This window comes from Thalassophryne amazonica, chromosome 1, assembly GCF_902500255.1.
Source record: "Thalassophryne amazonica chromosome 1, fThaAma1.1, whole genome shotgun sequence".
In the NCBI taxonomy this organism is placed as follows: Eukaryota; Metazoa; Chordata; class Actinopteri; order Batrachoidiformes; family Batrachoididae; genus Thalassophryne; species Thalassophryne amazonica.
In genome coordinates, this window is record NC_047103.1 from 171,235,784 (window position 1) to 171,261,092 (window position 25,309).

The following is a 25,309-nucleotide window of genomic DNA, read 5'->3' on the forward strand; positions in this document are numbered from 1 at the left end:
TATTTAGTACCATATTTTCCGTAGTATATCGTAAGTCCCACCTGTTAAAAAATGCCTCTTGAAGAAAAAACACAACAATAAACAAACAAACAAAAAAACAAACATGAATTCATAAGACACCATGACAAAATGAGGCAGAGGAAATGTGACCTGGCCCGGAGGAAGCCCGGGGCCCCCCATCTGGAGCCAGGCCTGGATGTAGGGCCCGTCAGCGAGCACCTGGTGGCCGGGCTTGCCACCGAGCCTAGCTGAGCACAGCCTGAAAAGGCAACGTGGACCTTCCATCTCCACACTGTGGGCTCACCACCTGCAGGGAGAACCGCCAGTGTCGGGTGCGCTGTCCCATGGGTGGCAGTGAAAGTCGAGGGCCTCAGTGGACCAGAGTCGGGTGGCAGGGGCTAGCTCTGGGGGTGTGGAATGTCACCTTGCTGTGTGGGAAGGAGTCGGACCTTGTGTGGGAGGTGGAGTGATACCAGTTAGATCTGGTGGGCCTCAGCTCCACGCACAGCCTCGGCTCTGGAACCAATCTCCTTGATAGGGGTTGGACCTTATTCTTCTCTGGAGTTGCCCAGGGGGTGAGGTGCCGGGCGGGTGTGGGTATACTCACAAGTCCCTGGCTAAGTGCCCCTACATTGGAGTTTACCCTGGTAGATGAGAGGGTCGCCTCCCTGCACCTTCGGGTGGCGGGGGGGACTCTGACACCACAGTCTCCCCGATTTAAACCCAACCTAATATCTCCAGACTGGCCTGGGAACGCCTCAGGATCCCCCAGTCAGAGGTGGTCAATGTGGCCCGGGAAAGGGAAGTCTGGGGACCCCTGCTGGAGCTGCTGCCCCGCGACCTGATAAGCAGTTGAAGATGAGTGTATATGAATCACACCAGAGTACAAGATGCACCTTTTGTCTGTATTATCAGCGCATTCATTTTGGATTTTTGTGTACTTCTTATTTTTGACATTTATTCTTTTATTATTGGAGTTCTGTTCATTGCTTTGATTCCTGTGAAAGCCCAATATAAATAGTTACTATGATATTTTTGTGAATAAGAAACATGATTTTGATATTATATTACTATATTAGTGAAAAAAAGAAATAAAAAATGCGACTTTTACTCCAGAAAATACAGTAGATTCATATATTTTCAGAGTTGTTGACAAAGAACAAATTAACTTTAATATTCCTTCCATTGTGATTATTGGATGGATGAGATTTATTGTCATTGTCATTACAAGTGCAACAACGAGATTACGTCCACACTCAAATTTCCACAGACAAACAACAATTTATCCACAATTATTACTTGTTTACCGTAATAATGGCACACATCAGAATTAAGACAACAAAATTCAATACACAATACATCTGACATTGTTTATGTGCACTAAACTTGAAACAGTCCGTTTTCCAAATTGAGGCGATGTGAGTGTGTGGTATTATTGTGTGAAATTAACATGTTTAGTAAGAATGTCTTTAAAAGTGCCACATCTCATGTTTACGGAGCACATATTTAAGGATCCGTGCAGAGCGTCACCTTATAGAGGAATCCTGGAGGAAGTTCACTGTTTCCCACCAAATTCTGCATCAGGAGAGACAAAAATAATGATTATTATTCATGTGAAAAAATTAACTTCAGACTGCACCTTAAAAAAAGTAAAGAAGTAGAAGAAAGAGAGAAAAAGGGTTTGAATGTAGTATTTTTGAGTTTCACGGTCAGTGAAGTTGTCTCTCCATGTGCCTGCATCTCCATCCTGGTCCTACCTCATCCTCTCCGTCATCGTACCAGCCGCTCACTTCCACATCCTCATGGTTCCACTCGGGCTGAGCACAGTCCATTTGGTCCTGGTCCCAGTTTTCTTGACAGTGAGCCATCTCTGGGTCCTCCCAGCTGGTCTGATGGGCGGAGCCTCTTTCATCATACTCCCAGTCACTTTGGGCATCGTCACCATCCTCGCAGGACTGTGGCTCCTGGGCTGCTGGGGTCTGGTGTTGCTACGCGGTTAAGGGTTGTGTAGTGTTGTGACAGGACAGGAAGTGGATGGAAAGGAAAGCGGAAGATTGGATGGAAGCCAGAGCAGGATTTAAGGTTGGCAGAGGTTTAAAAGAGAAAGATCACCATGACCTTCAGGGTGTCATAAAGACTCAAGTCTCATAAGAAGAACACGTTTCCTCACAGTCACCGCCTCTCTGCTGAAGCAGATTCTTACCCATGAATCCCACGACGGCAGCTCCAGGACGGCAGCAAAAGAAAACATCCCACCGTATAAAAATTCACAAAAACCCTTCAGCTGCCTCCTTAAACACACTTTAAATACTTCAGTGAACACATGAGCGTCGCTCGGTGGTTGTTGGTTCATTTATGTTCCATACACGGGGAAACTAATTTACATAAGTTCAGAATCAAATATCCTCCAACAGGAGATGAGATCATATAAATACACAAATATCACAGGTTACACAATGAAAACAACAAAAACGAGCTAAAAGTATAAAATAATGTTACATGTAACAAATATTCTGACACCAATGTCAATCAGTCTGATTACTTTATCAATTCCAAGTAAAACATTCATTCACATGCAAGGTGAGACAGTGTGAGCGTGCACGTGCAAAGCCACATAATTAATAACTCATTAAAAAAAGATGGCGTGCACAGCTCCAATCACAGAAAGTGAAGCTAAAATACCAACGCAGATCGAGAATTAACCCGCTGATCACATCAAACAATGTGAGATATTCAGGAAAGATTTTATTTATCGTGTTTTCTACTTTCTGTGTTGACCCACAGTTACTTATTTGAGGAGGCGGAGTTAAGAAGCTGTACTGCCACTGAGGGAGCAATGGACACATTTTGGTTTTACATCCTGAAGAGCGTTTGTACGTCCATCTTTTTTTAAGGGTATATAAAACAGAAGCAGTAGATCAGACAGCCGGCACTCACAGCAGCATTTGTCGATAATTTTAACAAATTTCCACGTAATTCAGTCGCTGTCAGAGGATTCGAGGGTGTAGCTGTTCACTGTACATTATGACACTGTGTGAATAAACTGAATAAAAATGTTTAATGTCTCGTATCAAGCTAAACTATGGTGAACTTTGACCTGTAAATATACAAGAATTTACAAACCGACGAACTAGCTACCTGCATCATATGATCAATTTTTCTAAAATCTTTCACAAACATTACTATGGCTTTAATACAATGTCGTTCTCACTGGGGTTCCACAGGGGTCTGTCTTAGGCCCCCTGCTTTTCTCCCTTTATATAGCACCCCTTGGGCACATATTGCGGCGTTTTGGGATTACCTTTCACTGCTATGCAGATGATACTCAGTTATACATGCCGATAACTGCTGGTAATCTCGTTCACATAAAATCCTTAGAAGATTGCCTTGCAGCAGTGAGAAGTTGGATGTCTAGAAACTTCCTACTTTTAAACTCTGATAAGACTGAAATGATGGTTCTTGGTCCAGTGAGACATCGGCATCAATTTGACCAGTTAACGCTCAGCCTCGGCTCGCGTGTCATACATCACACTGACACAGTGAGGAACCTTGGGGTAATTTTTGATCCTTTGGCCTCCACGTTAGAAATATTACTAGGACTGCTTTCTTCCACCTGCGAAATATAGCGAAGATTTGTCCCATCCTGTCTATGGCTGATGCTGAGACCCTGATCCATGCATTTATCTCTTCTAGATTGGACTACTGCAATGTTCTATTTTCTGGTTTACTGCAGTCTAGCATTAGGCGTCTCCAATTGGTTCAAAATGCTGCAGCCAGACCTTTGACACGAAGCAGGAAGTACAACCACATTACACCCATTTTGGCGTCTCTTCACTGGCTTCCTGTCCCAGTGAGATCAGATTTTAAGGTTCTGCTACTAACCTATAAAATTATTCATGGACTGGCATCTCCCTACCTAGCTGACCTAATTAAACCTTACGTACTGGCCCGGGCTTTACGTTCTCAGGGTGCAGGACTACTTTGTGTCCCTAAGGTGAAGAAGTAGTCTGTGGGTCACAGAGCTTTCTCTTATCACCCCTGTTCTGTGGAATGATCTCCCTGCGTCAATAAAACAGTCAGATTCTGTGAAGATTTTCAAGTCCAGACTTAAGACGCACTTATTTTCCCTTTCATATGGCAACAACCCCTGGCAAAAATTGTGTAATCACCGGCCTTGGAGGATGTTCATTCAGTTGTTTAATTTTGTAGAAAAAAAGCAGATCACAGACATGACACAAAACTAAAGTCATTTCAAATGGCAACTTTCTGGCTTTAAGAAACACTATAAGAAATCAGGAAAAAAAATTGTGGCAGTCAGTAACGGTTACTTTTTTAGACCAAGCAGAGGGAAAAAATTATGGAATCATTCAATTCTGAGGAAAAAATTATGGAATCATGAAAAACAAAAGAACACTCCAACACATCACTAGTATTTTGTTGCACCACCTCTGGCTTTTATAACAGCTTGCAGTCTCTGAGGCATGGACTTAATGAGTGACAAACAGTACTCTTCATCAATCTGGCTCCAACTTTCTGTGATTGCTGTTGCCAGATCAGCTTTGCAGGTTGGAGCCTTGTCATGGACCATTTTCTTCAACTTCCACCAAAGATTTTCAATTGGATTAAGATCCGGACTATTTGCAGGCCATGACATTGACCCTATGTGTCTTTTTGCAAGGAATGTTTTCACAGTTTTTGCTCTATGGCAAGATGCATTATCATCTTGAAAAATGATTTCTTCATCCCCGAACATCACAAGTGTGTCCAAAATATCAACATAGACTTGTGCATTTATTGATGATGTAATGACAGCCATCTCCCCAGTGTCTTTACCTGACATGCAGCCCCATATCATCAATGACTGTGGAAATTTACATGTTCTCTTCAGGCAGTCATCTTTATAAATCTGATTGGAACGGCACCAAACAAAAGTTCCAGCATCATCACCTTGCCCAATGCAGATTCGAGATTCATCACTGAATATGACTTTCATCCAGTTATCCACAGTCCACAATTGCTTTTCCTTAGCCCATTGTAACCTTGTTTTTTCTGTTTAGGTGTTAATGATGGCTTTTGTTTAGCTTTTCTGTATGTAAATCCCATTTCCTTTAGGTGGTTTCTTACAGTTCGGTCACAGACGTTGACTCCAGTTTCCTCCCATTCGTTCCTCATTTGTTTTGTTGTGCATTTTTGATTTTTGAGACATATTGCTTTGTTTTCTGTCTTGACGCTTTGATGTCTTCCTTGGTCTACCAGTATGTTTGCCTTTAACAACCTTCCCATGTTGTTTGCATTTGGTCCAGAGTTTAGACACAGCTGACTGTGAACAACCAACATCTTTTGCAACATTGCGTGATGATTTACCCTCTTTTAAGAGTTTGATAATCCTCTCCTTTGTTTCAATTGACATCTCTCGTGTTGGAGCCATGATTCATGTCAGTCCACTTGGTGCAACAGCTCTCCAAGGTGTGATCACTCCTTTTTAGATGCAGACTAACGAGCAGATCTGATTTGATGTAGGTGTTAGTTTTGGGGATGAAAATTTACAGGGTGATTCCATAATTTATTCCTCAGAATTGAGTGATTCCATATTTTTTTCCCTCTGCTTGGTCTAAAAAAGTAACCGTTACTGACTGCCACAATTTTTTTTTCCTGATTTCTTATAGTGTTTCTTAAAGCCAGAAAGTTGCCATTTGAAATGACTTTAGTTTTGTGTCATGTCTGTGATCTGCTTTTTGTCTACAAAATTAAACAACTGAATGAACATCGTCCGAGGTCGGTGATTCCATACTTATTGCCAGGGGTTGTAGCATACTGGTACAGTTTTGTTTTATGCTTTTTACTCTTCTAATTCATTTATTAGTAATTGGAGCGGGCTGCGGCCTCAACTTTACCTAAATTCTGGGTCTTTTAGTGAAGTTTAGGGCTAGCGGCCGGCGATCACCTTAGTATTTCTGTTTTTCTTGTTGTTTAATGCTGAAATTATACAGTATTTTTTGTCTTTCTGATATCTGATTCTGTTTTTTCTCTCTGTTTAAGGTGCAGCTCCATCCAGAGATGGGAGTTGTATTTGTGCTGGCGATCCTCCTGTCCTGTGCGCCAACAGCATTTCTTGTATATTCGTCCATTAATTGTTCTGTGAATTGTTCTGTAATTTATGTTTGTATCATGGCCCAAGCAGAGGGTCACCCCTTTGAGTCTGGTCTGCTTGAGGTTTCTTCCTCAGAGGGAGTTTTTCCTTACCACTGTTGCTCTGGGGGTTAGTAAGGTTAGACCTTACCTGTGTGAAGCGCTTTGAGGCAACTCTGTTGTGATTTGGTGCTATATAAATGAAATAAATTGAAAATTGAAATTGAAATCATCTGAGCTAGTTAGCTAGCTGCCTAGTTCAGTCACCATAAGAACTCACAAAGCTCGGTCGGTCGTTCGGTGAGCATTCAGCGAGCTCAGATGTTAGAATCAGCGATTTTACTCCATGATCTATGAGAACGATCAGCTGGATGCAAACTGCGAGTGTGACCAGGCTGAAGTTTGACAGCAGGAACGTGGGACAGACCCAGAAACAGGTTCTAAACACACTTCAAATCCTCAGCTCCTTGAGGTCCTCGCTGACCTTTGACCTACCTCAGGAGCTGGACATGTGACAGGGTGCAATACATCCAGACCCCAGTCCAGCAGCAGGTTGACCCCTGAGCAGGGTTCACACTGCCCCGCCCACCAATAAACACACACACACACAGGTTAGCAGGATCATAAACTATGTGTTACTGTCCACAGACTGAGATGTCAGAGGACGGATCTGGTCTGTTCCGGCTGGAAGTGATCAGACTGAAGGTTCCCGTCAAGAATCCACCAGCTAACCTACTGTAGGCTGTCTAGCTATGCAACCATACTGGATCGCATCCTGACCTGTGGGGCGGCGTCAGCGTCAGACTTCGAGGCCTCATCCCACATCACGCCGGTGTGCTGCTGTCTCTGGTCAGGAGACGGCATCAGTCTGGGTGGAAGCCGACCGGGTCTCTGCAGGCCAGGTCCGGTTAGACCAAAGCCACAACGTGCACGCATGCAAAACAGCAGCAACGAAAAGAGGTTAGCAAAAACATCAGGACACACGGAGGTGAAGTCAGGTCAGTTCAAAGGTCAGAGTGACAACCCCACGTGCAACAGACCTGTGAGAAAAGAGATTGACCTTTTTACACAGACAGACACACATTGGACAACAGGATCATGTTTGAAATCAACTTTGACATTTTTAGTTTCTCACTGTGATGATAGTGGTTGATGGCCACAGTTATTGACACCTTGGGCCGCTATTCCCCCGCGAGTTGGCCCACACCTGCTAGTTTTTCTCTCAGTATTCCTATAAGGTGGCCCACAGACCCGTGGCGGGGGTGTTGCTGGTGAGGTCCGACCGCCATACAGACACTATACAACCATGCAGAATGATAGCAATAGAGGGAGACAAAGACGGAGTCAGAGCAGCAAAAGACCTCTGGAGAGACGGGGACAGGACCAACCAGAGTCCGAATAAACACCAGTGTGACAGATTATCGACCGAGGAGCTTCATGTTGCCACATCCAGTTTCTTCACATTGCTTCGTTCTTCTGGTGATGCTTCAGCACCACCAGGTTCCAAATGTGTTCCTAATCCTATTCCCAGGTGGCGCTGTCCTCCAGTGAAGACAGGAGCAGAATTGGTCTCACCATCAAGTCTTCTCTTTGAGTTTCCACCTGGCTGAGTGTTTGTTGCACTAGCTGTGCCGCCAGTTCCACCAACGACCCTGAGAGGTGTTTTCCACAGGTGGGAGAACCACGTACAGACGAATCACAGCCATGCCACTCCAAGCATGGCCGATTCCTGCAATGGCTGACTCGTGCCTTTACAACTAATATGATTTTATCAGGAAGAGACAGAAAACTGAAACCAGTTTTATGCAAAGTTGTCAAAGAAACATGCAGCAGTTTTGTTGCTTTAGTGGAAACTATGACCTGCTGACAAGTCACATAGCTGAACAATCACTGTCAAAAAAGGGGGGAAAAAAAAATCCATGGAGTACCACAGGGCTGTGTTCTAGGACCTTTGTTGTGGTTCTGTTCAATTATTTGTATGTAAATAACTACTGCTATGCTGATGACACTCAGCTATATGCACAAATCAGAACCTATAACCTGTCCTGTCTGACAAACCCAGAAATCTTCAGATTGTTGTTGTCCGTTTGGTTGCTCCCATTTATTTGTGGTCGCCACAACGGATACAGCCAGATACACACTGGAATTTGATACAGTTTTACACCGAATGCACTTCCTGATGCAACTCCACTTTCATCTGGACAAACCCACACGGGCCCTGGTATTCTGAAGGGGTCTCCCATCCAAGCCTACCCAGGTGCCACACTGCTTAGCTTCTGAAATCTGATGGGAATCAGGCTGACAGAGCAGACTGGCTGCAGGATTTAAAAGTTTCACAGGAGCAGGACAGCGTCCAATTATAAAACTCACTAAGATCATCTTTTACCACCCAACTGTCCAATCTGGTCTGCCCTTAATATCAGCCCATACTGTGATTTTGGTTCATGCTTTGGTTTAATCTGGATTAGACTACACTTTATTTGCTCACATCCATATTTTATTTACTTATCTTTTTAATTGATACTTGGTGGATTGTAGTTTTACTGCCATCAGTCTTTATTGATTTCATTTCACTTAATTTGACCTTTATTTAACCAGGTTAGTCCTACTGAGATCAAGATCTCTCTTACAAGGGAGACCTGGACAATTATAAAGTTTCCATTTCATCTAACCTGCATGTCTTTGGATGTTGGAGGAAACCGGATCATCCGGACGGAACCCATGCAAACACGGAGAGAACATGCAAACTCCACAGGTGGAAATCGATCCCACGACCTTTTCACTGCGAGGCAACAGTGCTAACCACTAAGCCACTGTGCTGCACAGTGGCTTACAGTTTTGGTTTTAGACATTTTGACTCTGGCTAAACCTTTTGAAAATAAAAACATTTAGATATTAAAATGTGTGTTAACACTTTTTACCTTTAAAGATAAACATTTTTAAGACCTGAAATGTTTAAAATAAATGAATAAAAAACTGGCTGGTTTCCATCCAGCACTCAAGTCAAGGCTGTCTCCAAATATTAATAAGTGAATAATTAAGGAGGTCGGTGGCCTCATGGTGCAGTTTATTTTACCTTTGGTGATGAGACGGTGGACTGACTGTGATTGGCATCCTCACTGCAAACAATCAAACAAGTAAACAAGGGTATGACAAGTACGGAACAATTAACATACACAAAGAGTGTGAAATACAGCAAATAAAAACAAATGAAAAAAAAAACCCAGAGTACTCCACACGGGGGCGACAATGAGCTTCAAACCTTCAACCTTCACATGCAGAAAGTTTGTGTCAGCTAAAAAAAAAAAAAAATAAATACACAGCAGACGTGTGTGATGTTTACTTCCAGCACATTAGTATTATTGGTGAAGCAGTGGTGTCCAAAGACATTCCAGAAAGGGCCAACAGGGGGCAGGTGTTTTTGCAGCCACTGACTCCAGCAGGTGATTCCACTGATGAACTCATCCGTGAAATCCCCTGCAAAGAAAACCTGCCCCCTCTTGGCCCTTTCTGGAATGTCTTTGGACACCACTGCTTCACCAGTAAGTGGTGAGGATCACCACTTTGTGAACAACTGTGTGGAAAAAAATAACCCAACAGCTTAAGAACAATGTTTCTCAATGTTCAATTGCAAGGAATTTAGGGATTCCATCATCTACAGTCCAGAGAATCTAGAGAACTTTCTACATGTATGCGGCAAGGCTGAAAACCAACATTGAATGCCCGTGACCTTTGATCCCTCAGGAGGCACTGCATTAAAAACCAACATCATTGTGTAAAGGATCTTACCACGTGGGCTCAGGAACACTTCAGAAAACCATTGTCAGTTAACACAGTTCGTTGCTACATCTATAAGTGCAAGTTAAAACTCTACCATGCAAAGTGAAAGTCAAACATCAACAACATCCAGAATCACCGCCGCCTTTCTGGGCCCAAACTCATTTGAAATGGACAGACACAAAGTGGAAAAGTGTGCTGTGGTCTGATGAGTCCTCATTTCAAATGGTTTTTGGAAATCATGGACGTTGTGTCCTCTGGACAAAAGAGGAAAAAGACCATCCAGATTGTTACCATCACAAAGTTCAAAAGCCAGCATCTGTGATGGTATGGGGGTGTGTTAGTGCCCATGGCATGGACAACTTACACATCTGTGATGGCACCATCAATGCTGAAAGGTACATCCAGGTTTTGGAGCAACACATGCTGCCATCCAAGCAACGTCTTTTCAGGGACGTCCCTGCTTATTTCAGCAAGACAATGCCAAGCCACATTCTGCACGTGTTACAACAGCTTGGCTTCATAGTAAAAGAGTGTGGGTACTAGACTGGCCTACCTGCAGTCCAGACCTGTCGCCCATTGAAAATGCGTGGCGCATTATGAAGCACAAAACACGACAACGGAGACCCCAGACTGTTGAACAAGTGCTAGGTACGGTTGGCTTATTAACGGCTAATTTAGCTCTAACTAAAAGTAGCTTATTTTTGTTATTTACATTTTATTTTACATGGTGTAGATTTTTAATAATTCATCAGTTTGTTTTCTTTTAAAGATATCAACATATAGTACCTAAGTTCTTAGATTTCCATTTGATAGCATATAGACTATGCTTTTTATTTTCCTATAGTATGCTAGCAGAGTTACTTTAGATAGATACCAATACACATTACATCATAGCTTCTGTTTCTATAATAAAATACCAGATTTATAGCTTAGCCTACTAACTATAATTTTACTACTAGTCTACATACTAAATTACCGATACTACAATCTTCTCCTGTATTAATATTTAGGTTTTAATACCTACTCCTGTATATTATATACTACCATATTTATTGTATATGTTGTTTATTACCCTTAATATTTAAATATAACATATGATGCCTTATCTTTCTTATGTCTTATTATTATATATACTTTTTTCTTGAGCCGCTTGGGTGGGTAGGGAGAGTTCCCATGGGCTAAAAATGCTTTTCAACCTACCATCCCTGGTTCTCAAGACAGGCACCTAAGTGGCTCTACTCTACTCTTTTCTACTCTTCCTTTTTAGATACGAGATCTGTTAGAAAATTATCGGACCTTTTTATTTTTTTTCAAAGACCATATGGATTTGAATCACGTGTGATTGCATCAGCCAAGCTTGAACCTTCGTGCGCATGTGTGAGTTTTTTCACGCCTGTCGGTTGGGTCATTCGCCTGTGAGCAGGCTTTGTGTGAGCACTGGTCCACCCCTCGTCGGATTTTTATTGCGAATAAAATGTCTGAACGATTTGGAGCTTTGCTGCATCAAATTTTTCCAGAAACTGTGAGAGACGTCCAGGTGGACACCATTCGGAAAATTCAGATGGCTTTCAGGGACGATTTTATGGGGATTACACAGATTAAGGAGTGCTCCAGCCGGTTTAAAGACCGCCCACAGCATCTGAGAGCGCAGCGCGCTCCCAGCGCCGATCAACAGGCTGAAACAACCAGATCATTTCCAATGTGAAGGCTTTGTTGATCCGGGACGTCGTCTGACTTACACAAAAATGGCAGAAGATGTGGACATCAGTACTTTTTATACAGAAGCGCAGTGAACTCTGTTTTTGTTCATTAAATATCTTGTCTTTGTGGTGTATTCAATTGAATATCGGTTGAAGAGGATTTGAAAATCATTGTATTCTGTTTTTATTTACATTTCATACAACGTCCCAACGTCATTGGAATTTGGGTTGTACTAGAAACTGAAATTGGGTACCCTTACAGATAATTATGCAATTATGCTGCTCAATTCAATCTATATAGCGCCAAATCACAACAGAGTTGCCTCAAAGAGCTTCAAACAAGGTCTAACTTTACTAACCCCCAGAGCAACAGTGGTAAGAAAAAATTCCCTCTGAGGAAGAAACCTCAAGCAGACCAGACTCAAAGCGGTGACCCCCTGCTTGGGCCTTGCTACTGGCGCAATTGACAAAAACAAATATACAGGAAATTCATGATTATGAATTCAGAAAACAGGCTGATCAGGCCGATACATGTGCTCATGTGGCTGAAAAAAGTTTCCCCGTGAGTTCGGCACTTTGCTCCACAGTTCCTCCACCAGTACTCCGATCAGGGTTTCAGCCGCGGAGGTCGTCCCTTGGGTTGGCGAGTTTCAGCATTTGGTGTGGGTGTTCAGGCCGATGAAGACTGGCTTGGTCTAGGTGTAATCTGTTTCCAGAATATCTGTGGCACTGCGTTCAGAACCTCTGCTCGCCTCCACGAGTTGCACTTTGTGCCAGAAGCTGAGTCACTGTGCGCCTCATTCATTAACTGCTCAGTTACCCCAGGAAACAGGTGATTCTGTCTGAACGCGAGGAAATTATCCCATGATCCACAAAGAAAAAGTACAGTAATGTTAAAATTACTCCATTTTTCCTCTGCATGTTGCAGAGATGCTGTACAACAGTGTGTGTGTGTGTGTGTGTGTGTGTGTGTGTGATGCTGTGCTCCTCCAATATTACATGTTCAACCTTTGGGGGGGGAAAAAAAAAATATGGTTTGTATTTGGGTACAGTAGTGTTCAGAATAATAGTAGTGCTGTGTGACTAAAAAGATTAATCCAGGTTTTGAGTATATTTCTTATTGTTACATGGGAAACAAGGTACCAGTAGATTCTCACAAATCCAACAAGACCAAGCATTCATGATATACACACTCTTAAAGCTATGAAATTGGGCTATTAGTAAAAAAAAAGTAGAAAAGGGGGTGGCAGTAGTGTGGCATCCAGTCAGTGAGTTCATCAATTTTGTGGAACAAACAGGTGTGAATCAGGTGTCCCCTATTTAAGGATGAAGCCAGCACCTGTTGAACATGCTTTTCTCTTTGAAAGCCTGAGGAAAATGGGACGTTCAATACATTGTTCAGAAGAACAGCGTAGTTTGATTAAAAAGTTGATTGGAGAGGGGAAAACTTATACATAGGTGCAAAAAATTATAGGCTGTTCATCTACAATGATCTCCAGTGCTTTAAAATGGACAATAAAAAACAGAGACGCATGGAAGAAAACGGAAAACAATCATCAAAATGGATAGAAGAATAACCAGAATGGCAAAGGCTCACCCACTGATCAGCTCCAGGATGATCAAAGACAGTCTGGAGTTACCTGTAAGTGCTGTGACAGTTAGACGACGCCTGTGTGAAGCTAATTTATTTGCAAGAATCCCCCGCAAAGTCCCTCTGTTAAATAAAAGACATGTGCAGAAGAGGTTACGATTTGCCAAAGAACACATCAACTGGCCTAAAGAGAAATGGAGGAATATTTTGTGGACTGATGAGAGTAAAACTTGTTGTGTGGGCCGCCAGAAGAGGATGTACTGCTGGCCCACCACCAAAGGGCGCCCTGCCTGAAGTGCGGGCTTCAGGCACGAGAGGGCGCTGCCACCACGGACACAGCCGGGAGTGACAGCTGTCACTCATTAATTCCTGACAGCTGTCACACATTCTTCATCATCGCACTCCAAAAAGACCAGACGTCATCTCCACCTCATCGCCGAGATATCATACTTCATTGGAGGTAATATCCTCAGCCGTTTGTGTCTTTTGCAATATATCTGTATATTGTGAGTGTTTGCAGGAGTACCGGTTCCTTTTTCTGTGGAGGCTGAGTAAGTGCAGGACGGCACTCTTTTCCCCTGAGGAATCACTGCGGTACTCTGCATCATATTGAGTGAGAGGTGGAGGTGGCATTCCCACCGCTGTTGTTACTGGGTGTACACACACCCACACTTAACTGTCTTTGTTCTTCGCCAGCAGTACCAGATCCGACAGTCGGGGACGGTGATCACCTGGGAATTCGGGACTTGGCGGCTCCAGTATTCACCAGGTTCTGTGGGGGTGGAAATCGTGTCGTTCCGGCTCTTCTCAGGACAGACGTCTTCTATCCTCGAGCCTGCCCACACGTCACCTTTGTAATTTGACTGTAATTATATTCTGAGATTGTCTGTATGTTCGTTGTGCACGTTTCACAACATTAAATTGTTACCTTTTGGCTCATCTATTGACCGTTCATTTGCGCCCCCTGTTGTGGGTCCGTGTCACTACACTTTCACAACAAAAACTGTTCTTTTTGGGTCCAAGGGCCGCAGACAGTTTGTGAGACGACCCCCAAACTCTGAATTCAAGCCACAGTTCACAGTGAAGACAGTGAAGCATGGTGGTGCACGCATCATGATATGGGCATTGTCATGATTCAGCCGGGTTGGGCCTGGCTGTTATTGTTTTGAAGTCTTTTTTCCATGTTTGTGCTCTCCTTCATTCCATGTATCATTGTCATGCTTCTGCTGGTCTTGTTTCTTGTCTGGTTATTTTCCTTTAGTTATTTGTTGCACTCTGTTTGCCATTTATTTTGTGTTACTTTATTGTGCTTTAGTCACAGGGTTTTGTTACTATTTATTTTCAGTGCTTCTTTTCTGTATGTTCAATTTGTTATTTATTGCACCTTCTGTTTATCAGTTATCTTGCTCCTGGTTATGTTCCTTTAGTTATTTGGTGCCCTCTGTTTGCCATTTAGTTTGTGTTACTTTATTATACTTTAGTCACAGGGTTTTTTGTTATTTACCTGCAGTGCTGCTTATTCGATTATGTTCCCTTCGTTAGTTATGGCATTTTCTGTTTATCTGTTATCTTGTTTATTATTTGCATTATTCTCTGTTTTTCAGTAGTTTATTTTGGCTGCTCTCAATTGTGATGTCTGTTACGCTTTTATGTCTGGTTTTGTTCTCATGTTCATGCTCTATTTTTGTCCTCTGTTTGATTTCTGTTCTGTTTGCCCTCACGCCCATCCGTCTTGGTTCATTTCACTTCACTGTACCTGCCTCACGTCTTTCACTCACACTCTTGCCACGAGCTCATGTGTCTTTGTCTTTTACATCACTCCACTCAGTTTCCCTTCCTTCACTATCTTGCACAGTGTTTACTCTTTAGCCAGAAGCCACACCCCTTCTAGATTGTTCCTCACGTGCACCTTGTTTACACCACCTGTCCCTCATTTCGCACTAATTAGCCCACAAGTATTTAAGCCTCCACAGTCTCACTGCTCTCTGCCAGATTGTAGTCTTTGAACTCTTTCCAGCGCCATTCACCGTCTTGTTTTTGTCTTGCCTTGTTCTGAACATTGCTCTGTACCTCGACCACACCTTTTGCTTCATCCCAGATGTCTGAGTTTGCTTGTGCCTCTGAACCCTGCTTGTTTGTGACTACGCCTCAGCCTAATCCTGTTTGTACCTCTGCCACGCTGACTGATAACCTGTGTATCGAAACCAAGCCTGGAATAAAGACCATGATTTCTCCCACACTAAAGCCTTGTCCGGGGGTTTGCATTGTGGGTCCAGCCGTCCCTGGTGACGGGCTCCCGCCCACCCTGACAGGCATGTTTCTCCTACTATGGTGTTGGGCCTATATATCGCATACCAGGTATCATGGATCAGTTTGGATATGTCAAAATACTTGAAGAGGTTATGTTGCCTTATGCTGAAGAGGACATGCCCTTGAAATGGATGTTTCAACAAGACGACCCCAAGCACACTAGTAAACGAGCAAAATCTTGGTTCCAAACCAGCAAAATTAATGTCTCACAGATGTGAAGAAATCATGAAAAACTGTGCTTATACAACTAAATACTAGTTTAGTGATTCACAGGATTGCTAAAAAAGCAGTTTGAACACAATAGTTTTGAGTTTGTAGTGTCAACAGCAGATGCTACTATTATTGTGAACACCCCCTTTCTACTTTTTTTTTACTAATAGCCCAATTTCATAGCCTTAAGAGTGTGCATATCATGAATGCTTGGTCTTGTTGGATTTGTGAGAATCTACTGAATCTACTGGTACCTTGTTTCCCATGTAACAATAAGAAATATACTCAAAACCTGGATTAATCTTTTTAGTCACATAGCACTACTATTATTCTGAATACTGTATGTTACCAGTATGTATTTAATTAAAAAAATTTTAAAAATAGTGTGGAGAGTGAAAGGCTGTGTATCTCAGTGTAGATAAAAACAGAAACAGGCTCACAGCTGATAACACAGAGAAGCTTCTTTTCATAAAAAAGAATCTGTCCTCACATTTTCAAAAAAGGCTTTTAGTCCTCACAGACAAAGTGTTGGACACTTTCAGTTCTGTTCCTGGAGTTCTGTATTTTGTAGTGCTGAAGTCCACAGCTTACATTTCAGTGAGATGTCTGGCAGTGTCATGTTTGTTAAGAAACACACAATTAATGTTAAAGGAAAAGAAAACCCACTGATAAAATACAGCTGGGAAGATAGACTGATGATTGATGCGTATCAATGAAAATAAGGAACTCTTACAACTGAAATATCCGCCACAAAAGTCAGCATAAGCAGAATTCAATGATTTCATAAATGCCGCCATTGACCCAATCGGAAAATTCTGCACCTTGGATCGGGAAATTCCGATCCCTGAATTACGTTTGTATCGGGTTCCGATACCGAACTGGGATGTTGCTTGGCGCTTACATGCTTTACCCCTTCTATACTGAAGGGCGACACTGCTGGCGTTTTGAACCTCTGTGCCCATGTGACGTCACACATCGCTGTTGTATAAACAGCCAACATGGCTGCCTGCAGGTGGCTTTAAACCAGCCACACAAAAACGCACTTAACTTTGACATAAATGATCACACATGCCTTCAACTTTTCATATGGGGTCTCAACATCATTATCTACCAATGCAATCGTAAATTATCAGTGGGTTTTCTTTTCCTTTAAAGGACAATTTGTTGTAGTCAAAAAGTGAAGTTACATGATTTCAGTGAAATGTTTGTGAATAAAAACTGGTAGCAGTTACAGTCAAAAAGTAAAGAACGACTGATGAATAAAACATCTTTTCAAAGTCATAAAACTGTAATGGTATCATTAAGTATGCGTATCGGTACTCCGTATCGACGAGTACCAAGATGTATGTACTTGTAGTTGTGCTCAGTCTCAGTCCCTACTATTCACTGTAACCGGATGCAGAACTTTGAAATGCACTTGTTGCAGCCGTGGCCTTGAGTGTACATTTGCTTGTGGAGACTGCAAAGATTCTAGCTGCTCTAATGCAGTGGATCCCGAAGTTGTGACTGAAGTTGATGAATGAACAATCACAGAGCTTCAAAAAGTGTTTTGGCTACTTTGGAATCATCTCGCTGATCTGAGATCCGTATCATTATCTGACACAAGGCATACTTTTTGTTTAAGCCATATTTGCATAATTACAACCTCTTTATGATCCTTACATGTGTTATTTGAACACATTATGTTTGAAGTTCTAAATACTATGGTAAAATAGGTGTTCTTTTCAATAATGGTGATAATTAAAATTAGGATTACATAATTAGCTAGTTATGCAAAAGGGCACCCGATTTCAGTTTCTAGTATTTCTAACATCACTACAGGTGAGTTTGGACAGCAAGTCAGTCCTTTTGATAACAGATATAAGATTTCCAGTTGTGTGACTGGTTCTGTTAATGTTTCTACCTAATTAGCATATTTTGGCCCCTTCCACCCCCTCTATTATCCTTTATGTTTAATATTAAACCTATATCAGAGGGGAATCCCACATAAAACTTTTTTTTTTTGCAATTAGTGGTGGGTCAAGTCTCAATATGACTTGCTATTATGCAGCGGACACCAAGTTAAGTTTGTGGCAAACAAAAACATTAAGTTTATTAGTTAATCGAAAATGAGCATGCAGCCTCTGTGATGAACACGCAGCAGAGCTTTTTACCTCTTCCCAGCATCTGATGTCTTTCCTGCTGCAGTAGCACCTTTTCTACAGTAGGGGGCAGTTTAAGAGGCATCAATCTTAATTATATTTAATAACTTTTCAACCTTGTCGGGGTTAGGGGTAACTTACTTCTCCTGCCGCTGTTCTTCCAGTTTGGTCATGATGTCATTCAGGTTTTGGCTGAGCTGAGGAGGAGACGCATCAACAACACATTTATATCTATAATATATAAATAACATTTTGTGGATTTATGCTGAGAGCAAATCCAGAGCCACTGAGGAGCAGAAAAAAAAATGTTTAAAATCGATGTAATGTGAAAGATAAAAAATGAAATTGGAACTCCCACACATTATCATTGGTGTCTTGATGTTTCCCCTCACTTGTTTCCTTCCTGTATTCTCTCTCAGGTTTTGAGGACAGTCTTGGGTAAACATGAAGTATTCAGCCACTTTATCTTTTACATGTTTTCAAAGTCAATTTCAAAAAACTACAGCTTTAATTTATATGATAATTTAAAAAAAAATGAGATTCTTTGATCTCTTGACTCTGACATTTCTTTTGATAAACTGCAGCTGTGATTTCCTTCTTCCATTTTGAAGCTGTGACTGAAGAAGCAACAGAGGCTTGTAGCTCCTTCACAGTTGTCACAGGCATCTTGGAGGCTTCCCTCACTCAGTTTTTGAGGACGGCCTGGATCAGACATTTACCACACTTTATTTAATTTAGACCTGAGTGGAAAAATTAATTTTCTCGGTGGGGGACAAGGAGCATTTTTTATTTTAACTTTGATTTGATGACAAATCAATGAAACTAAATGCTGAGGGAGTGAACCTGTTGTTTACCTTTGACCTCCGACCTCAAACATTAGAATGTGCACGATTATCGCAGTGTTTGTTCTTGAAACCTCAGCCGCTCAAAGTGTCGGTGTGAAAAAGGTTTGGCTCACCTTGCCCACCTCTCTGTGGAACTTCTCCTGCTGACCTGCCAGGCTCTGGAATGTGTTAACATAGACGCCAACACGACTGCGCGCACAAACACACACGAGCACGCATGTCAGAAACACGTTTGCAGAAACCTGCAGTGAAGAATCTGCGTCAGGTCTCACCTGTCCCACAGGGCTGGAAGTTCATCTTGAAGTTCCACATTCAGTTCCTCAAAGACCTTCTGAGCTCGACCCAGCTCCTCCTCCGCCTGCCAACACACAGTTACACAAACAGCACGAACACACCTGTAAAGGTGCATGGGTTTCCACGTGCACACGCATGCAGACAAACATGCACAGGGTTTAAGAACCAGAGGTTCACCTGGTTGTAGCTGAGGTTAGTCTGAGCCACCTGGTGGGCTGATATCAAACCCTGAGCCCAGCTGGGAGCCGCCATCTCCAACAGGGCCGCAGGCTAACCACACCCAGCATGCACGGGGGACAGGAGAGAGGAGGAGAGGAGAGAGAGGGAGGAGGAAGCAGAAAGAGACATGAGAGGAAAGATGAAGAAGGAGTGAGAGAGAAAGGAGCTGCGGCCAGAGGGAGGAAAGAAGGGTGAGGAACAAGGGAGACAGGAGGAAAAACAGAAGGAGTAAAGATGTGAGAGAGGAAGGGAGGACCAGGAGGTGGGAGCACACAGAGAGAGAAGGAGAGAAGGGAGAAGGAGAGAAGAGAGGAGACAAGGGAGGAAAGAAGGAGGCAGATGATATAAGGAGAAGGAGGTGGTGGGAGATAAAGAAAAGGAGGCACAAGGTGGGGAGAGTGAAGGAGAGAGAGGAAAATGAAAAGAGCCTAGGATGAAGGGTGGATAAGAAAATGCAGAAAAAGGGAGCGATGGGAGGAACAAAAAGAAAAAGCAAACAATTCAAAAACAAAACATGTTAATTATCTTTCAGTCATAAAGCCAAAGGTCAAAGGTTAATGAGCAAACTAAAAACCATAGTTTAGATTTTTTTTGACTTAAGATGGAATGATTGAGGGCGATAGAACTACAGTCAGGAACTGTCCTGTTGATGTGCACAAAAGACCCAGGAACCAGTTTAGCTGCTGAAGCTTACAAAACAAACTAATCTCTGATTGGTCAAAATGGTATAACATTGACTTCTACTAGAACCACTTTATAGAACTCAAAGTCCCATCCAATAAAAATCAGTGCTGGTCTAAAATTAAATCAGATCAGAGCTGATCGAGTCACTCTAAATTTAAATGTGAACTGTGGTGTGACTGACAGCAGGAACCACAGACAGTACCTCAGTTCCTCGTTAAGCTCCACTATATCAGTGAGAACGAGGTTCTTAAGTCACAAAAATCTGAACCATTTCTTCAAATTCTGTGCTGGCATGCACACACACACACACACGTGGTTACCTTGGCGATCTTGGCCTCGTCCTTCTTCTTTCCTTTCTGTAAAGAGGAGAAATGATGCCTCGCACTATCAAAGTCCACCAGCTTCCTGTCACGCTTTGCGATGCGGGCCTGTGGGGGGCGCAGAAGAGCTCACTGTGACTAAGTGGTTAAGCATCAACAACTCCAGGGGAGCAAAAGTCAAAACATTAGTAATGAGTGAACTAGATTTTCAAATCATTTCTCTGCAATTAATAATTTGTGCACACAAATTATTTAAGTTTTTGTTTGAAACTTCCTCTCATCACTGATTTCTGAAGTGTTTCATAAACAACAAAACCAGAACCAGAGCTGAAGGTGGCGTCAAACTCAATTCTTCATGTTGGTATGGCACTGATAACATGTGACATCAATGAGTCATGTGACTAAATATGCCAGTTTGACCCACATGTTAAACCCATCAGCATTTTTCATAGACAAATTAGCTTGTCCTCAAACTTTGAATATTCTCTTCCTCTTCTTTGCTTTTTGCTCCACAACACAATGTCATCTGTGTATAGTGTGAGCCAGGGGGACGGCCACACAGAAATACACACCTTAATGTCTGGAAACTGAGCCAGGTACGAGTTCACGCAGGTCAAAGACTTGTCCGTGATGTTCTGGTGGTAGTCCAACCACAGAGTGTCTGTGTCCTGCAACACAGAACGCATTTCATCTTCAAAACTGAAACACACAGACTTTCGCCAGATTTCGACCGAGTTCACAAACACTAACATCAAATCATACTGATGACAAAAACATCTTGGTCCAACAATCATTATTCTACACTATTTAACTATTGGCAATCAAAAGATTTAACCACAGTTTCTGGACTCATTACTTCTTTTTCTTATCCTAAAACTTTTATTTTAAAGTGACAGAGCCACCAAAAACAAAAAAGCAACACAAAACCCCTTGCATTAATACCTATGGCCACAAGATAGCACCATCTACATGCATGACAAGCTGCTCCTGTATACTAATCAGAAAGCGGTTATGTGATTCACACTGCACCATAGACTGCAACAGTAATGCACCATTAAGCTGGATGCCAACCACCGTAAATCAATAAGCAGAAGATCTGATTGGAGATATGTTGGATCTTAGAGAATGAATTAAATTGATAAATCATGCTCTCATACTGAAAGATTGCACTTTTGGTTAAAGAGAGGGAATAACTTTCATACACTCTTGAAGAAATAACCTTCAGATAATCTTCCATAAAAACAAAGAATAATCTTCATATACACTTCAATAAATAAAAGTAAAAACCTTCATACTATTGAGTAGTCCACTTGTTGGCACTTTGTAGGACAGTTGAAGGAAGTTTACCCTTGAATTCTTTGTGCTTCATATAATAACATTAATGAACCAGTTAGCTTCTGCTCACTAACGTGGTGTTTGCATTATAAATAAATATGACACTGATTAAATTAATTTTGCTCATAGCACCATGTGTCCTCCCCCACCCTTCGTGACACACTGACTGCTGGACAGATGTGACCAATACTCAGCTGCCACACATAGTCCGGAAAATACAGCAAATGGCTGTTTTGGTTGGCTAATTGGTTGAAATCAGACTCCTCTGACCAAAAAAAAAAAAAAAAAGGTGTCATGGTTCCTGTGTATTAAGTGGCATAATCATGGCAGGACACCAGTCTCACACAAACTGGGACATCTGCGGAATTCCTGTTTCATCAAAAACAAAAGTACAAAATGTGTTCATGACTTAACATTCCAAAGACAAATTCATTAAACAGCCACAAATACATAAAATAATCTATATTATAATAGCCAAGTGTGTTTGGCGTCGATCACGCAGAAACTGGGGAGAGCTGACATTTGCCGTTTTGTATGCTCATGTATTTTGGGTCAAGGATGAACGCCACGAAAACTTAAAGTTGATAGGACAAATATTTTTGGAGAAATTAGTGATATCTAACCAGTGAACAATGGATGGTGTCCCGCAGTGCACCATGGGAGTTTGGGGTTGTAAAGGTTATTGTGGCTGTTAGTTTAACATTGCTGTTAGTGTTATTGTTTTTTTGTAGTTCTATTGGTTTAGTCAGTTTAGTTAGTTAAGTGTCATGTTGCCATTGCCATAAGTGAGAAGTGCAGTGCGTTTGATGTCTTCCGCCACCGTTTGTTTGTGAGTGTGTAAAAATAAGTGTGTGCATGCGTGCAGTTTCAAACACGGACAAACTGGGGAGAGCTGACATTTGCTGTTTGGTATGTTTATGCATTTTGGGTCAAGGAAGAACACCACCAAAATGAAATGTTGATAAGACTAATATTTTTGGAGAAACTACAGGTAACAACATTGAACAGTGGATGTTGACAATTACATTCTGGACTCACACCCCATTCCAACTCATTATATAAGCTTTGCCTAATTTATTACAACCCTTGAAAAAAGGTTAGCTACCTATTTTATAAACACTACCCAATCTAGAGCCTCTGGATCCCCGGAGGCAATACCCTAGTTAAAATTGTATTTTTCTGAAATCTTTAATTAAACATGGCCATGATTCACAAAATATGGCCACATTTAAAATAAAATGTTAATTATAATTAAAATGTAGCAGTGTTTTAATTAAGAGCATGGGGTCGAGTAAAATATGGCCATAATCTTTCTTTTTAAAAACCAGGTATGAGTAACTCACCAGAAATCAAATCAGGAAAAGAAAGAAGTTTGTTTTTTCCTTCATACATATTTAAATCATTCTGTAAACTGAAATGACTGTTTGTGCACTTTTACTTGTACAGATTTGTTCTCAGCTAGTTTTAGAAAAAAAAAAAAAAAATTCTGCTCATCAGCAGTTTACCTCCAGAATATTGTCCAGCTCCTTCTCTATCATCTCCTTCAGAAAAAGAAGCATGCAGGTCAGAAGAAGAAAGTCAGCAGTTAGACAAAGACTGTGCACACAGACACAGCAGACAGGGGGCGCCACAGACTGGAAACAGCAGAGCCTGGGGGCGCCACAGATTGGGGCCGTTACAGACGGGGGGTGCTGGTGAGCCTGGGGGTGCCACAGACTGGAGACAGGAGAGCCTGGGGGTGACACAGATTGGGGCCGTTACAGACGGGGGGTGCTGCAGAGCCTGGGGGTGCCACAGACTGGAGACAGGAGAGCCTGGGGGTGCCACAGATTGGGGACGTTACAGACGGGGGGTGCCACAGACTGGAGACAGCAGAGCCTGGGGGTGCCACAGATTGGGGACGTTACAGACGAGGGGTGCGCCACAGACTGGACACAGCAGAGCCTGGGGGTGCCACAGATTGGGGACGTTACAGACGAGGGGGGTGCCACAGACTGGAAACAGCAGAGCCTGGGGGTGCCACGGATTAGGGACGTTACAGACGGGGGGGGGTGCCACAGACTGGAAACAGCAGAGCCTGGGGGTGCCACAGATTGGGGACGTTACAGACGAGGGGGGTGCCACAGACTGGAAACAGCAGAGCCTAGGGGTGCCACGGATTAGGGACGTTACAGACAGGGGGGGGCGCCACAGTAGCTGTTTCAGTTATGATTATTTTGCAATGTGATGCCTGAACACAACACTCAGTTTTAAGGAGAATGACCTCTCTGGTCAAATTAGAATTTAACAAAGAAGTTTAAGTAGTCATCAATTTATCATGGGAAACTTGTTAAATAAGCTAGCAGAAATACCCGCTGGTTAGAACACATAATGCAAATGATTAAAAATAAATGCTGTGGCCATATTATATAATACTACAAAGTACTATGTACTCAGCATTGTGAGCAAACTTACAGTAACAGTAGTCCCACACAGGATCACAATGGGTGCTGAATATAATCAACATATCACAATGCTGAAGTTATCGCTTCAAACTGTAGTATTTACACTGAGCAGAAATAAATGTTTACAGCCTACTTAAAAAAAAAAAATGGAGTGAACATTTGACGCAGACAACTCAATTTGTGTTCTCTCTCTCTCTCTCTCTCTCTCTCTCTCTCTCTCTCTCTCTCTCTCTCTCTCTCTCTCTCTCTCTCTCTCTCTCTCTATATATATATATATATACACACACACACACACACACCTACACCTTATTAACGTAATTACCACATACCTCCTACTACAACACATTGTTTACCTGATCCTCTAAAACATGCCCTCTAAACTGGGCAGCTATTTAAGACGCAATAATTTCCCAGCTACCCCTCTGCCATGTCAGTGCTGCTCCTTTGCCCCGCCTCCACCTGTGGGCTCCAGTTGGAAGAGAAAGTGTGTGTGTGTATTTTTAGGGGTCCAAGCCCCACGGGGTTGGGAGCCCTCTTGTTTTCCTTCCATTTTTTATTTAGCAGTTTTTTTTTTTTTGTTTGTTTTTTTTTATTCTTTACTCATATATGATTTTCTTTATGGGTTTCAGGAACTGTTTCTGAGCAGATGCCAGCTGATGTAGAAGCAGAAATACAGTGACAGTGAGAAGAAATAGAAATCTCTGAGTGTGTTTACCTCCTCAGGTTTCCTGGACTCACCTCTGCCAGGGAATCCACCTCCCCTTTTCCAAACCACTCGGGATCGTAGATGTCAGCCAGACAGTCCTGCAGCCGGCGAGACGCATCGTGCATCGCTGGAACACAAACAGGAAGTGCTCAGGTCAGTCTGAAGCCCTTTCTGGATCCTTACCCACACCGGATCACATCTGGACTGCTGGACCGTGTTTCAGCCACCGCTTTATTTGGGACACCTGACTCAGTAACAACACCCCGGACCCATCGCAAATATATCAAAATGTCCCGTTACTGATCAGAACAAACGTCAGAACAGAAATGTGAAACAGCACCCCCTACAGTGGCTGCATACAGCACAGCTTGATGTTTCAGAACCTGAACAAAACTTACTTTTGACGGCGACCACGTACGCCTTCAGGTCCTTCTGCAGTTTGGTTCCATCAGCCTGAAACAGAAACCGTGAACGAATCAGACGCTCGAATCCTCATTTTAAACATGGCAGACACATTCTATTCAGTCTGAATCATTCATGCAAAGAATCAAGTATTTTGGCAGTAAATCGGCCGTCCACATTTAAAAACTGTTCAAATTAT

The 25,309-nt window shown here is 42.4% G+C and overlaps 1 protein-coding gene across 4 annotated transcripts in view; it reads right to left on the reverse strand.

The window, feature by feature from the left end:
- The window catches only part of bin1b (bridging integrator 1b), a 53,692-nt gene that overhangs the window by 5,029 nt on the left and 23,354 nt on the right, over positions 1 to 25,309 (reverse strand). Inside the window, exons 3-14 of one of the 4 annotated variants that reach the window (XM_034179345.1) lie at positions 25,107 to 25,161; positions 24,741 to 24,835; positions 20,796 to 20,891; positions 20,224 to 20,331; positions 19,178 to 19,270; positions 18,979 to 19,064; positions 18,820 to 18,895; positions 18,003 to 18,058; positions 17,874 to 17,918; positions 9,206 to 9,248; positions 6,910 to 7,020; positions 1,531 to 1,575 (exon numbers count right to left, since the gene is read on the reverse strand). In XM_034179345.1, coding sequence (XP_034035236.1) covers positions 1,531 to 1,575; positions 6,910 to 7,020; positions 9,206 to 9,248; positions 17,874 to 17,918; positions 18,003 to 18,058; positions 18,820 to 18,895; positions 18,979 to 19,064; positions 19,178 to 19,270; positions 20,224 to 20,331; positions 20,796 to 20,891; positions 24,741 to 24,835; positions 25,107 to 25,161 — 909 coding nt within the window. The remainder of the gene's footprint in view (positions 1 to 1,530; positions 1,576 to 6,909; positions 7,021 to 9,205; positions 9,249 to 17,873; positions 17,919 to 18,002; positions 18,059 to 18,819; positions 18,896 to 18,978; positions 19,065 to 19,177; positions 19,271 to 20,223; positions 20,332 to 20,795; positions 20,892 to 24,740; positions 24,836 to 25,106; positions 25,162 to 25,309) is intronic. The other 3 variants (XM_034179351.1, XM_034179368.1, XM_034179360.1) reach the window with 3 other exon arrangements.